The following is a 16,409-nucleotide window of genomic DNA, read 5'->3' as shown; positions in this document are numbered from 1 at the left end:
GTTGTATTAACAGTAATAAAAAATATACTGGAAATCAGGGCTGCCAATTATTGGTGCACCTGCTGTGCTCCAGGCCCTGAAAGAGATGCTGGCATTTGTCTTCTCGTTAATCAGTGATGCCGCCCTGATTTGCTACAGGACTTGCCCTTTCTTGAGGATTCTAACACGTAAAAAGACACAAATAGCCAGGCTCTCAAGCACATATGGTGTCTAATGCCCTTCAACCCTTTCCACCTCTTGTTTTTGGTCTGTGCCCTGATGGTTTTCCATCTCTGTCTGTGGCAGATGAGATTCAAGGTGAGAGAAAGAACAAACCCTATAAGGTAATTCTGTCACTCACCTCATCTTCATAATCTTCCCTGAGCTTCCTCTGCTGCTCACCCTGGTATTGATCGTGTCACTGGCTATAGCAGACCAAGGCAGGGGGCTGCAAACCTTTCCGCGCAACCCTCGCCAGTGCGCCTGTTTCAGCTCCAAGAAGAAAAGCCTGCTGTGAAAACAATCAGTGCATTTGCTTTAGATCTAAGTGATTCCAACTAGGTCGATGCTTCATGCTGATGTGTTGAAAACATTTAAAAAATTTCTCAGAGTTTGATTTCCACGGGAACATTGTGGCATGTGTCTCAGTGTCTGCAGTTGTTATTTTTCAGGAACGCAGCTGACAACTGCTTCCTGCCACAGCACACAAAAGCAGTAGGAAAACGGAGGCTTTTGTCTGGATGGATATTTACTATAAATGCTTTTTGGGGAAAGGGAGAAACCTCTGTGTGTGTGTGTGTGTGTGTGTTGTGTGTTTGCACGCACATGCGTGCATGCCCGGGTGCTCATGTATGTAGGTTGGGTTGATAGCCACATGCTATCTTGACCTGCCGTCAAAAAGATTTTTGTTTCTGTTTTCATTTTTGCTTTTTTACTCCTGAAGTGAATATGATCCAATGTTGATAGGGTATAAATGCAAGAGAATGAACTACCCTCTGGTTTGGGTTTGAGTTTTGAGATTTCCTTTGTTTTGGTACTGACTTTCCTAGACAAATCATTCATGATAATGCTAAGAGTTGCTTTATCTTCTAAAGGATCTAACAGATCTCTGCAAGTTTATGTCTATATCCAGAAACAACTGGACCTTTACATCACGTTGTGGCATGCAGCAGTAAAATGGACATTATGAAAGGGAGCTATCCTCACACAAATTCATATGTGTTTAATCTCTGACAGAAATCTGGGATAATATTTAATTGTAGAATCTAAGGTAACAAGTTTTCCACCTGAAAAGTAATCTCCCTAAAGAAAAGGAACACTGTGCCAGCATATATGTGGTGTATTGTGGTATTGGGGGGACATGAGAAGGGGTAACGGGCCCAGCCTAAAAGTGTTGAAGTCAGAGACATGGACAAGCATCTTAAACCTGATCACATTTTTAAGTCCCCATTCTAGTTATTAATAATAGAGTTGGGTCGGGCGCAGTGGCTCACACCTGTAATCCCAGCACTTTGGGAGGCCGAGGCAGGTGGGTCACCTGAGGTCAGGAGTTCGAGACCAGCCTGGCCAACACGGTGACACTCCATCTCTACTAAAAATACAAAAATTAGCCAGGTGTGGTGGCATGCACCTGTGATCCCAGCTACTCGGGAGGGTGAGGCAGGAGAATTGCTTGAACCTGGGAGGCAGAGTTTGCAGTGAGCCGAAATCATGCCACTGCACTCCAGCCTGGGCGACAGAGCTAGACTCAGTCTAAAAAAAAAAAAAAAAAAAATAGAGTCTAGGATTTGTTTTAAAAATATGGAACAATGTACCTACAACCCACACCTTCAAAATTACTTCTTTATTTAGAGATAAAGTTAGAGGGCTGACATTAGGGCTTCTTATTTTCCCATGTAGCTCCATGGGAGATCTATGGCTAAGTCAAAGTCAGAGCCTAGTTGTTCAGTGTTCTGTCTGCCAAGTCTGGTAAAAAGTATGTGTGTCGTTTCAGCTGAGTTTTCTTTGCAATGTCATCATTTAAATAAAATGTTGGGGTTTTCTTCTAGGCATGAACTCTCTTGGGTTGTGTTACCCTGTTTGCTGTTTACTGTCAAGATGCTGAAAGAATGTTCTTATAATGATCCAAGAGGAAGTGGCAAATGAGTGCTCTTCTTCAGGTATTTTGTTGATTTTTCAGAATGCCTACCAATAGGAAATTTCCACAAAACTACAATCTGTGAGTTTATTGCATAAAATTGGAGGGAAATCATTGTCATGTTTCCTTTTGTCAAATGAGTGAGATTCCCTTTTGTTCTGATATGCTGCTTCTCCAAAAGGTTAGATTTATTTTATGCTAGAATTATTCCTTAATTCATAAGCTGTATCCATGGGTGGTATTACGGTTTGTTTTACTGAACACCTACATTGAATATATATCTCTCTCCTTACTGTTTACATACTTGACCATTAGAGTTTATCTTCTAAATACAAGCTGCACATAAATAATCTTTTATGGAATTTTATTTGCTATTTTTATATTTCATTTTAAAAAATAAGGCAGATGTGGCTTTTATGGGAAAAGATACTCTAGATTTTTGAGTATTACTTTACGCTTCTATTTCGAGATGTCATAATTAGGAGGCTTAAAGTATTTTGGGGGAATGTTGGGTCAGTAACACTCACAGTTTCCTTAAGAAAGTGGGAAGAAAATTTCAATGGAATGTATTCTGTCTTAAAGGCACAGAAACTTGAAAGGAGACCTAGGTCATTGCTGATGGGTCTAGGAACAGAATTTATCTCCAGTTTTCTAATTGCTTCTTTTAAAATTAGATACGTACTTTTAAAAAATGGGGCAACCATTCAGAATGTCTTGGTCTGTAGAGTTTAAGACTTTTAGAATGCTGGGGATAATATAATCAATTGATTCTGCCATGATAATGATATTTTGCAGTGTTCCATAGCGTAAAGAAGGCAACATTTATGTTAAACATGGTCCCTTCCTTTCTATGAGCAGCATTTGTCTATAAACACCAAGGGAGTGGAGCTGCTATAAGTCAACAAGTGGAGGAAATAGTTGTAATATGTCATCTTTCCAATGTCATTTCATTCATTTAAAAAATGAACTCCTTGGGTGTGCTGTAGAAACATTATTTGTACTTTAAATGTACTATCAAGAGCCCTATTTGTAAAGAAGTTATGCACTTAATGTATGTACTCAGCTTGTCAGGTTACTTTGTTTCCAGATTTTTTCCCCTCAGAGCAATGAGAGAGTCCTCATGAGTTGCAAAAAGAAAAACCATAGGCTTATAATAAGCTTATACTGGCTCATGTGTGAAGCTTAGCCTACTATAGATTTTCCAGAAAATCAAATATGGATGTGGCAGAAATATCTTTTCTGGCTAGGAGAAGCGACTCATTATGAGACAGTTAACTGTACATCTCTTGGGAGTGTCTTTAAGTAGTTGCTTAAAAGCCAATGTTTAGCAGCAGAACCTTCAGAGAGGCATAGCCCAATGCTGGTAGTGTATGAAAGCGGCTTTAAATGAACATTTCCCATAGGAGGTTGTTTCAGACAGGGTGTGGAAATGGCAAGTGAATGAAGGTCTCTTCCAGCTAACTGGAAAAGCATGTTTTCAGGAGAGTGGAAGCTATAACTATAAAAATGAAGGGGAACATACTGAAAAAGAAGTGGATAAAATTAATTTTACAGAAATGATAACATGTTAGATGTTGTTTAGCAACTTTTAATGTTAAATCTTTCTCCTATGCCTTGGGTAATACAAAGACAAGTTTTATGAACATCTATGTGCAAGGCAAGTCTTAATTCACCTGATAAATCCTTGTGAAATATGTGTGGAATCTTATGGATTCAGAAAAAACTCAATTTTTTTCATTCTTTGTCAATTTATCTTTTTTCTTTTGTCACCTCCACATGTTGCTATTGCTTAGACCCAGAAAGAAAACTGCAAGATTTTTTTTCCCCTCTTTTCTCCCCACAAGATTTCCTCCTAACTTCAAAGGTCCTGTGGATCATTCTCTCACAAATGTTGGAGAGCTCTTTTTCACAGTTGGCTATACAAATACATCCTGGTTTAATAAATGATGGAGCCTCCTACTGCTTAGTTTCCTTTCGTCAAAAGTGGAACTGCTTCCATGAAACCGTGGCTTCCTCCTTGCTACTGCTATTGACTCTTCTTTTCAATTAGTTGGAGTCAAGAGCCTTTGGGCAGAAGGATGGTACACCATAGATGATCGTCTTCCCCCTTGTGGTTTCCATTCAGATGACCACTGAGAATATTTAGCATCTTGCTTATGAATTTAAAAAAAATACTTCAGTAACTCTGTCAGAATATTCTGTTTTGTTCAGGAGCAGAATTTTTAAAATATATTAATGCCTAATAATTTGTTATTCTTAGAATTTATTTCCTTTTTTTAAAATATGATGACTATTAATGGTACCTGTAGGTTAGATTTTATATACATATTATATATCTATATTACATATAGATATATATTATATATAGACATATAATATCTATATTCGATATAGATATGTAATCTCTATTATACACAGATATCTATATACTATATCTATATTACATATTATGTACCTATATACTATATCTATATTATATATAGATATACAATACATCTATATTATATATAGGTATACATGATTACCTATATATAATACAATATATACTGATTACCTATATATAATACAATATATACTATATAATAACAAATATTTATTGACTCTCCACTGTGAGCCAAGCAGGGTTCTAGTAATGTGGGATATGATAGAGTAATTCCAATTCATTGGTTTAATATGGTTTATTAAGTGCAGGATCTATGTGTTTGATCACTAAGCTAGGACATGGGACAGAAAGGAAGACACAGTTTCTGCTCCAAAAAGCTCATAGTCCCATGACAGAGAAAAAACAAGATGATAAACTAAAAGTTGTAAAATCATGTAAGCACAGGAGCATTTTAAAAAAGTTAAAAACAATATGGCGCCCCGCCCCACCTTGCAGTTCAGTAGAAAAGACTTTAGCTAACCAAAGTCAAATATTTATATTTACATAAATGTAAAACAGTGTTAAGTGTTACCATGGGGAGGTGAATGGTATGAAAGCTCATCACAGGAGACCTTGACCTAATCAGGGAAATCATCAGTGAGTATATCAGGGAGGTAAGATTGAAGGAGGAGCTGGGGTTGTGTAGGTCAAGACAGCGCTAAGCGTGCTTTCTGCAGATGGAACAGTGCATGCATAGTCCCTGCAGCTGAAAGGAATGTGGCATGTCCAGTTTAAGGGACTTGAAGAAGGCCGACAGCCACTGTGGCAGAGCACAGAGATCAAAAAGAGTGTAAAGGTGGCAGTAAGCCAGACTGTGGAGACCTTGCTGAAAATTTGGTTTGATCAAGGGAGCTCTAGGAACCAGTGAATGTCATAATGCCTTTGTGTGGGGAAGGCTGGAGATGTTGCCCTGAGATGATCCTGTGTGTATAAGGTTTTACAACTTTTATTTTACTATGTTGTTTTTTCTCCCTTATGTAACCATGAGTTCCTTTGGGCAAGAACTGTGTCCTCTTCCCTATCCCATGGCCTTGCTTAGTGCCTAACACATGGATGCTGTACCCAATAAATACATATTAAATCAATGATTTGATATCATTTACTTATTCTTCTTCACTTTTCTTTAGCTATTAGTAAATATAGTTTTACATAACAATGAGCAAAATGTGCACACTGGGCTGCGTGTGAACATGTTATGGAGATTTGTTAGTGATTTCTGTAATCTATCTGGGATCTGTTTACTTTGTACTGCTAAATCTAATTCTACTGCTAAATCACCATCTTTAGTTGCTGTTATTGTTATGTGTATTATCACAATATTCTTTTAAGTGCTCTCCTTTGTTCGCCTATTACCTGTTGTCAACCCAGCGACCATCTTATGATAACCTAAAGCAGATTACTGTAGCCCTGGCTGGAAAGCATCAGGAGGTCCCCATATCACCCAGAATAGGAGTCACTGTCCTTAGAGCTGCTTCTAAGACCCTCCATGATCTTCCCCACCTCCCTGCCTCTCCTACCTCATCTATTACACGCCCCCTTATCCACCCTGGGGTAGCCATACCGGGCGTTCCTGCAGTTCCTCAAACATTCCAAGCATGCTCTCATCTCAGAGGCTTTGAATTTTGTTTTCTAACCCAAATATTTGCATGACTCCTTTATATAAAACATTCCAAAATTTTTATTAAGCTCATTCCTAGATCGTGCATGCGTGTGTGTGTGTGTGTGATTTGAGTGGATTTTTTTCAGAATTATCCTATTCGTTTTATTAATGTATTGATTCTTCTGCATTTTCATCATATTATTTCCAAATAATGTTAATTTGTATTATTTTCCTAGTAGTTATACTTCATTTCTTTTTCTGGCCTTGCTGTATTGGCTAACATTCTCAAGTCAAATATAGCACACTTATGGTGATAGCAGTCATCTTTGTTGTCTTTCTAGCCTATTGAAAAGTCCTTGGGATTTGTGTTAAATACAGAATTTGCCTGAACTCTTTTAGTTGCAAATGACAGAAAGCCAGATCAATCAATGGTAATGGCTCACAGAAATCTAGGGATAGAACTGTCTGCAGGTAGAAGTGATTTTTGATGTTCAAAACTTCTATCAGGGCCATGTCTCTATGTCTCCATCTCTCACCATTATTTTCCTTTGTATCCAAACATTCTCAGAAATGCTCTCCATGAAGTAGGAAGTAGGGAATGATTCTGATTGGTTTGCAGAGCGTACAAGCCCACCCTTTAGTTTCTGTGTCAGGTGTGAGGATTGGTTGTGCCGGAAGCAGTGACCTGAACTTATTTGGTGACAAAACCTCACCTGAACTGCCATGAAGTAAACCATTTACATTTTTTTTTTTTTTTTTGGTGCAGAGATATTAATCAGCTTAATAGTCCAGAATGTGCTGGGAGTATTAGTTAATATGGAATCTAAGTACTTCATTACCATTATAAAATTTATAAAATTCTGAGTTCTCATTTATGTCTTGCTCCAGTGGAATCACATAGGGGATTGCGAGCCAGTATAATTAAATTTTCCTTATGTATCTATAAATTAAATCTAAAAATTTTGAAAATCCGATATTTGAAATAATCACTATAAAACAAAATAGAGTAATTCATAGGTTAAGACATATAACCTTGTATCATGAAAGCAGTGCCACTAAAAGTGGAAATACAATGAGTAAAAGTTGGAAGTGGGAGAGAATGGAGCAGAGCATTTTTCCCTTTACATATTTTAATATAGTTTCCCCTTTTCATGAAGAAGGTTCAGTTCTTTTACCTAGAAACTTACTACCTAGAATTCATTTGTTTCTTGGAAACACTCCTTCTGATTCCCCTGCCTCCTTCTTGTATTGCAGCCCTGGTTTTCCAGGACGATTGCATGGCCATCTTCTTGGAATTTCCTTTCATTTTGCAACATTATTTGGTCCATGGTTTCTTAAACCTTGTATTTTCCTCATTCCTACATCCCATTTTTGTTTGGGGGCATCCTCAAGTAATTCTTTAAGAATAAATCTGTAGATGGTAAATTTTATAAGTCCCCACATGCCTGCAAATGACTTTATTTTGTCTTTACTCTTGATTGATAGCTAGAATTTTAGATTCAAAATAATCCTCTCAGAACTTTTGAAGGCTCTGCTGTTTTCTGGCATCCAACATCGCTTATGAAATGTCTGAAACCAATTTGGTCCTTCTTCCTTTGAAGATAAACATTGTAATCTCTTTGGAAGCTTTTAGGATCTTCTTTAGAATCCTTGTGTTCTGAAATTTTATAAGAATGTTCTTAGATTTTTTTTTCCTCCATTTTTTTCTGCTCAATACCATATGGAATCCTTCAAAACGAAGACTTACAGTATTCTATTTGTAGGTTTGTTTAAGCTTTGGGTAATTTCATTCATTACTCCTTTGATAAATTGCTCACATTCCTTTTCTTAGCTACCTCTTTCTAGAACTACTAGGAGACAGATGTTGGCCTTCCTGCATTGATTGTGCTGAAATCTTTCACATTTTCTTTCTTTTTATTTACGATTCTGGAAAGTTTCCTTGACTTTTCCGTGTAGTGTTTTATCAGTCTTTCAAATGTCAACAATTACATTTTGAATTTTCAAAAACCTTTGTTCCTTTTATCACTGCAACCTGTTCTTGTTTTGTGGATAAAGCATTTTGTCAAATGTTCTTCACAACACCAATTAAAATTATTTTATGATTCCCTTCTCTTCCCTGAATTATTTCTGTTTTCTCCATATCAGGGAATCAATGTGTTCCTTTTGATTCTTTTGGGGTTTTGTTAACATTTTTCTCAGAATCTGGTAACTGTTGGTTGCCCATTTATTTGCATGAATGAATAAGTAAGATAATGCAGCCATCATGCATTTCCTTCGCAGCTTGCGTATGTCAGGCTTCATTCTAGGAAGCGTGGAACCAGGAGCAAGTAAGCAGGTTGGGTGCACCCTCCCAGACCCCCCAAAAAAGGTAGTTCCCAATCTGGGGTCTTATCTTTCATTCTAGAAGCCAGTGCCTTGGGCAGGCCCTGATAAAATAATGTCATCTCTTTATAATGCTGCATGATGAGATATTTAGGATGCTCCAGGAAGGGATAAGTCATTTTCATTTATTCAAGATACTCAAATATCTACTTCAAGATATTGTTACCCAATAGTTGTATCACTCATATTGCTTTCTCAGTCCACCACTAATGTGATTTCTTCCCTTTCCAAGGTTCATGCAGAAGTATTTATTTCCAGAATTACAGCATTGAGGATAGAGTGTGGGCTAACTGGTATTTCTTTTTGGTGGATGTTTTGAGATGGTCATTGCAGTCTCATTCATGAGTCCTTTTCATTACTTTACATGGAAATTTGAAAAGAATATGTATTTTACATCTGTAAAATACAATGTTTCCTCTTTTACTCTTTCTCCTCAATAAATCAAACTCCTTAATTGTGTTATTCAGCTACTCTCTATTTTTTATCTACTTGATCTGTCACACTCTGAAAGAGGTGTTATTGCTCTTAAGATTGCAGTTTCTGCCAATTTCTCACCGTATTTCTAAAAGTTCTTTGCCTAATGTATTTCTAGGTTAGATTTTTTTTAATGTACAAAGTTTTTGACATATCTGTTTGGCAGAATGTACCTTTTATAAAAATGAAATATCCCATTTAATGCATTTTGCTAGAGCTATACTTTGATAGTAATATTGCCACCTGCTTTCCTTCTGTTTCCATTTGCCTATCATATCTTCAAGTATTTTCATTTTTTCCTTATCATTTTATTTAAAATGTTCTTTTAAACAGTCTCTGGCTGGGTTTTGTTTTGCTTCTCTTAACTCAATTTTGGATCCATTGTCTTTTAATGGAGAAATGTAATTCCTTCTTTTTATTATGTTAATTGATTTGCTTGCTCTTGGTCTTATTTTTACCATTAAAACTTATATTTTAATTGATGAATAAGCATTATATATTTATGGGGTACAATGTAATGTTTGGTATATGCTTACATTGTGGAATGATTAAAATCTTATCTATTTCAATTTATGTTATGTGTTTATTTTCTTTCCTATCTTCTTTGGAATAATCAGTTTTTATTCTTACTGCTTTGAAAGTTTTACATGTTATTTCTTTCCTACTAGCAGATAATATTAATTTTTGTAGCAAACATACTTGACCAATATTTTTTTCTGACGGCAAGATCTAAACTCTATTTATAGCCTTTCTCCATAACCCCAGACTAAGATAAGCATTTAATATTTATTTACTCCACCCCATTTACCATATTTTATTGAAAGTATGTGAAATGTTAGCTGCATACGTATTGAAAAATAAAATTATTTACTTTTTCTTTCAAGAATTCTTTCTTTGTAATTGATCTAGGTTTTAAAACCATATTGTTAACAATTTCTTGGGCTTAATATTCATTTTACTATTTTTCTCCAAAAATGTTTCATGTATATTACAGATTCCCTCTATTCTATTATAGTTATGTTAATTTTCATCTTTTTAAAATAACTTTACAAAAGGCACATAGATATTATATTAATGCAATCCTTGCATTTTAAAACCTATAAAAAATGATGATTTACGTGGGAATAAAATTCCAGGGAATTAGTTCATCTTGCTTAAGATTTCTAGAAATTGTAGTTCATTCCTTAATGTTTGTTTAGAAACTCTTGTCTTTTGTATTGGTTCCTAAAATCTGATTCTGCTAGCCCACAGTTTTAGCGTTTTTCTTTGAGGATAATATTTTTCTTCTTTTTTGCTACACATGTTTAGAATTTTATCTTTATTCTTGGAATCCAGAAATTTGTCAGGATATGTCAAGGGATAGGCCTTAAGAAATAATCTTATCTGGCTCTTAGGGAGACTTTAGGATATGGAGACTTGTGACTTTCTTCAGCTCAGGGAAAATATCTTTTATTATATCTCTGATGAATGCTTTCCTTCCTTCTTCTCTTTTCTTTTATGATATTCACTATTTGTTATTTTCTGCATTCTTCTCTCCGGCCTAGTTCACTAGTTTGTCTTATCTCTCATTTGTCAGCTGCTCATTTTTCATACCTGGCTTCTCTTTTTTTGGATAAAATGCCTTCTCAAAATTCGCTAAAATGAAACATATATATATATATGCTTATTTAATTTTCTTCAGTTTCCTATATTTACTTTTTTCTGTAGGTGTTTTTAATTCTGATTGCTCAACCTAATTATCCCCCACCCATCATTTTTTGCAGTAAAACACACAGATGTCCACTTCAATCAGTTTTGACACACGTGTGCACCTGTGTAACAGCTACTCTAGCCAAAACATGGGACACTCTCAAGGACACAGAAAGCTCCCTAGTGCCTTGGAAGCAACCACTTTTTAAATTTTGTCATCATAATTTCTATTTACCTGTTCTAAAGCTTCATGTAAGTAGAATCACACAATATATATTCTTTTATGTCTTCATTCTTCACTCCGTGTAACATCTATGAAATTCATTATGTTTTCACATGTATTGGGACCTTTTCCACCCTTTTTCCATCTTTTATCTTTTTTGCTGGAGAGACAAGCCACCATGTACATCCATTCATCTCTTGGACATTTGAGTTATTTCCAGTTCTGAGCTATTATGAATAAGCTGCTATGAACATTCTTTTGCATGGACATATGGTTTCATTTCTTTGGAGTAAATATCAAGAGTAGAGTTGCTAAGTGGTAGAGTAGGTATATGTCTGACATTATAAGAAACTCTCAGTTTTCTAAGCAGTTGTACCATTTTACACATCCAACAGCAGTGTGTGAGAATCTACCTGCTCCATATCTTCACCAACACTTAGCATGGTCAGTCTTTTTATCTTTAATCATTCTCATAGGTGGGTAGTGGTATTTCATTCTGGCTTTATGTTGCGTTTCCTTGATGACTAATGATGTTGAGCACTTTTTCATATATTCATTGATCCTTTGTATATCTGCATTTTAAAAGTATTATTCAAATCTTTTGCCTAGTTTTAAGATTAGTTTTTAAAAAATAATTGTTTTTCAGGAGTTTACAAATATGTATACTTTATTGGATGTATGTATTGTGGATATTTTTTACCAGTCTTTAGCTTGCCTTTCCATTTTCTAAACAAAGGCTTTTAAAAGAAGAAATTTTAATTTTGATAACATTCATATGCTGTATTTTTCTTTTGTTGTTTGTGCTTTCAGTATCTTGGCTAAGATGCTTCCCCACTCCTTCAGTGAACATGTGGCAATGTCTGCAATGTCTGGAGACATTTTTGTTTGCCACAACTTGGAGAGAGAAGACTAGGACCTAGTGGGTAGAGGCCAAGAATACTTCTAATAATGTACAGGACAGTCTCCCTACAATGTAGAATTATCCAGCCTCAAATGTCAACAGAGTCGTGGTTGAGAAATCTTGATTTAGAGTGATACACAAATGTCCAAATACATTTTCCATTTTTCTCATTGAAGTGTTCTTATTAGAAAAGCATTTCTGTCTTATTTATACATTTATAAAATCTTATGTCCTCCTATGTCACATTATGGCTACTGCTTATTGAACACTTAACTATAATACAGGCTGCATTTTATATATTTTCTGTATTATTCCACTTAAGCCTGAGAAGTAGGTATTCTTTGCACTTTACAAATGGAAAAACTGAAGCCAGAAAGGAAAAAGGCCCAATGGTTGGTGAAAGAGCCAAGATTTCTGTTTAGGTCAGTGTGATAGTTTACTAAGACTAAAATTTCTTTTGAGTTTATTTTAATATAAAACTTTTGCAGTATCGCTTAAATTACTTAATTTTACTTTTAATATAAAAATATTGATAGTCCCAGAGAAGATGGGCTCTATTTGTATTATGATGATGGAGTAACCTAGGTTAGAATGCAGGGCAGTAAGAAGATGGATATTTTCATCTCCTCTTTAGAAATTGCCAAACTACATAACAGAAGTCAAGTGTCTCCTCTGATACTCAGGGATGAATTTAGGCAGTTGACTGCTTTTCCCTATATTTTTATTTTTGTTTTCTATTTTACTGTCCAACTTTCTGATGATTGAAAGTGGCATCAAGTAGGTTTTGCTTAGGATTAATAAAAGACATAAGCAATTTTTTCCTGACAGCACAGAAAACAATATAAGTAAACTACTTATGAAGATTATAGTGTACTCCCAGGGTGTTTTGAGCAATCTGAATGAGTAATAGGAAATATATTTGTATGCTTGAGACCTTTGAAGCTTCTTTCAAATACAGTGGGTACCTTTGATATTGCAACTGGATATCCTTCCAGAAACCCTCCTCATTGCTGTACATCAAGCAGGTGTCCTTTAAAAACACTCACTAGGCTTCTGCCATCATCCAATCACACTGATGTTATGCGATGTTTCTGTAATGCAAATTAGGTTGTGGCACTGCAGTGCTCAAAACCCTACTGCCCACAAGGGCTTTTAAAAACCTGTGTCCAAGCATTAGAAGCACTGTGGTATGTCCTCAGGGACCTCCATGGAAAGGGAGGAAGGGCTGTTCCCTTTTGGTCCAAGGTCCTCCAATTCCAATCAGAGCAGCTCTGCTTTTCTGTCTTTTTACATTTTTGACTTTCAATTTGACGGAGTTCCGTGACAAAGAATTCTTGAAATATTTTGGGATGTAGGGCAACGTACAAACTTCTTAACATTGCAAAAACAACCCACTATGAGTTGGCGTTTTGCCAATGTTTCTAATCAAATCTCCTTCTCTTCCCCCATAAACATACACCTTGCACTCCATCTATGAAAATGTACAGTTCACTGAAATATTCTGCAGGTACCTTATTATATTATGCCTCCATTGCTTTGTACATTCTGGACTTTTTAAAATTTGTTTTTCCATTCCATGGCATTCTTTTCTACCTGGGGTACAAGTATGCTCACATTTAAAAGAAAATGCCAATTTGTATTTCAGATGCACATACCAATTTATATTCCTACAAAGCAATATTTAGGAACCTCCATTGATCCACATACTCTCCAAGACTTGGTATAATCCAATTATTAATTTTTCCAAAACCAAGCTATATAAAATTGTATCTCATTGTTCTCTAATGGGATTTCCCCGATTATTGAGGTTAATCATTTTTTTCATATATTTATTTGACGCACCTATTTTTTCTCTGTGAAAAGCCTATTCATGTCACATTTTCTATTGTTTTTGCCTATTACATATTCATTCTATATTCTGAATACCAGTCTTTTTTCAGTTACCTTCATTCTAAAAATATTCTCCCTACTCATGCGTTATGTTTTTACTTTCTTTATGGTGTCTTTTGATGGGCGGACATTTTTTAATTTTGATGCAGATGAAGTTAATTTTAAAACTGTTTAATGTTTGTTTCTTTTAGTATCTTGCTTATGAAATCTTAACCCATTTCAACATTTTAAAAACATACTCTTTTGTATTTTTTAAACATTTAAAAATATTGCTTTGCTGTCTTCATCACTACTGCTTCATAAAGGTCCTGATATCTGGTGGGACAAGTAACCTAAAAATCTAGTTGAAATTTTGTTTTGAATGTCCTTATAACTTTTTAAAATTATTTATTTATTTGTTTATTTTTGTTGATATATATATTAGATGTACCTTTATATCTTTTTAATAAATTTGGGAAGAATTAACATCTGTATGCTATTAAGCGTTCTAATCCCTAATCATGATATGTCTTCTCATTTTTATAGGTTTTCTTTGATATCTTTCTAAAATAGTTTATACCTATACATAGAAAATTTGTATAGTTCTCTTTGTACAGATATTTTTCAGGCTTATTCCTAGGTAACTTGGAATATTGTAAAATTTCTTCCTTTTTTTGAAAGAGGGTCTTACTCTGCCACACAGGCTGTAGTGTACTGGTACAATCACAATTCATTGCCGCCTCAACTCCCAGGCTCAAGCAATCCTCCTACCTCAGCCTCCTGAGTAGCTGGGACTACAGGCACAAGCCACCAGGCCTGGCTAAAAAAAAAAAAAAAAAAAAAATGTGTAGAGTCTCACTATGTTGCCCAGACTGGTCTAGACTCCTGGGCTCAAAGGGTCTGCCTGCCTCTGCTTCCGAAAGTGCTGGGATTATAGGTACAAGCCACTGCAACTGGCTAGATTTTCTTCTTAACACAAATTTTTCAACTTTTCGTATTATTACTATTAAAATAGTTTTTAAAATTATCATTGCTAGTACATAGAATTGATTTTTTATATATTGATCATATACCAGCCATCTTGCCAAACTTTCTAACACTTTGTTTTATATTCTTTTGGTTTTTCTATGGAGATAATTATGTGATCTGAAAAATAACATTTTTGATTTTTCTTTCCTATCGTTGGTACTTTTACTTTTCTCTCCTATTACAGTGGCTCAGATATTGAATCCAATATTTAATAAAAGTAATGATAGTGAGGTTAAGCATATTTGACTTGCCCCTCATTTTAAAGGTACTTGCCATTTTTCATTATCAAAAACATTTCTGGGAGGAGGCAATTATGTATGAGGATGATGAGAAATTATGTAATGGATCCAATATATGTTATTTGGGTGATGGATATCCTAAAAGCCCTGACTTCACAACACTATGCAATCTACCCGTGTAACAAAATTATACTTGTGTCCCATAAAATGTATACAAATAAAATAAAAAGAAAGAACAATTATGTTTTATATAAGTTTGTTATAGAATTCCTTTAAAGTGGTAAGGATATTCTATTCCTAGTTTGTTGAAAATTTTATCTTATGTTTTATAATTGTCATGAAATTTTTATCAAATGCTTTTACTGTATACATTAAAATGATCACATAATTGTTCATCTTGAAATTTAATATATTAAATGGCATTTATAGATTTGAAAATATTAAGCCGCTCTTACATTTCTGGGATAAAAGTGACTTGGTGACGATGCATTATCATTTTTATATACGCTATTAGATTCTGCTTGCTAATAGGACCTTTTGCATCTTTGCTCATGAATGACATTAGCCTAGAAGTGTCTTTTGTTCTGTTTCCTAGTCTGGTTTGGTATGAAGGTTTTATTGACTTCATAGGTTAGGGGAAGAATTTCTTCTTTATTCTTTAAAAGACTTTTTAAAAATTAAAATTTATTTTTGAAAGTTTCACTTGTAGAATCATCTGAGTCAATGTGTGGTGTGTGTGTTTGTATGTGAAGTCCTAAAATCATGAATTAAATGTATATAATAATGAAGAGAGATGTTCATGTATTCTATCCCTTTCTGTGTTTTTTGGAAAAGTTTTATTTTCTAGGAAATTGCCCATTTTGACCAATATTTTGCATTCAGTGGCATACATTTTTCAGTGAATTCTTTTATTTTTTCAGCATCTGTTTTATTTGTAGTTATATTTCCATTTCAGCTTTTAATATGGTTTACTTGGGCATCCTCTCTTTTTGTCTAGATCAGTCTTGCCCGAGATCTGATTATTTATTAGCTTTTTCAAAGGAGCAATTTTTGCTTATCTTCTGTATTGAACTTTCAAAAAATAAAAAAAAAAAAAAGTATATATTCCATTGTCCTGATGTGCCACAGTTTAGCCATTCACCTACTGAAGGACAATCTGATGCTTCTAAGTTCTGGCAATTATGAATAAAGCTGCAATAAACATTAGTTTGTGTGCTGGTTGTGTGTACATATATTTTCAACTCTTTGGGGGAAATGCCAAGGAGTGTGACTGCTGGATCATATGAGAAGATTATGCTTAGTTTTTAAAGAAATGTCAGACTGTCTTCCAAAGGGACTGTACCATGTTGCTTTCCCACCAATACATGAGAGCACTGTTGCTTCATATCCTCCTGCTTCCCTCCAAAAAAAAAAAAAAAAAAATTGAACTAAACTTTATTTAAAAAAAAATATATTTATTTATTTA

The 16,409-nt window shown here is 34.9% G+C and overlaps 1 protein-coding gene across 2 annotated transcripts in view; it reads left to right on the top strand.

Moving 5' to 3' along the window:
* POU6F2 (POU class 6 homeobox 2) overlaps positions 1–16,409 on the top strand; it is a 491,856-nt gene that overhangs the window by 26,791 nt on the left and 448,656 nt on the right. For both annotated transcript variants that reach the window (XM_011944507.1, XM_011944506.1), the window contains exon 2: positions 2,028–2,138. In XM_011944507.1, coding sequence (XP_011799897.1) covers positions 2,121–2,138 — 18 coding nt within the window. In that variant the 5' untranslated portion in view covers positions 2,028–2,120. The remainder of the gene's footprint in view (positions 1–2,027; positions 2,139–16,409) is intronic.

The sequence above is a fragment of the Colobus angolensis genome, unplaced genomic scaffold (genome assembly GCF_000951035.1).
Source record: "Colobus angolensis palliatus isolate OR3802 unplaced genomic scaffold, Cang.pa_1.0 Scaffold232, whole genome shotgun sequence".
Lineage (NCBI taxonomy): Eukaryota > Metazoa > Chordata > Mammalia > Primates > Cercopithecidae > Colobus > Colobus angolensis.
Note: the sequence above shows the minus strand (reverse complement) of the source record. Positions and strands in the feature narration are given on the sequence as shown.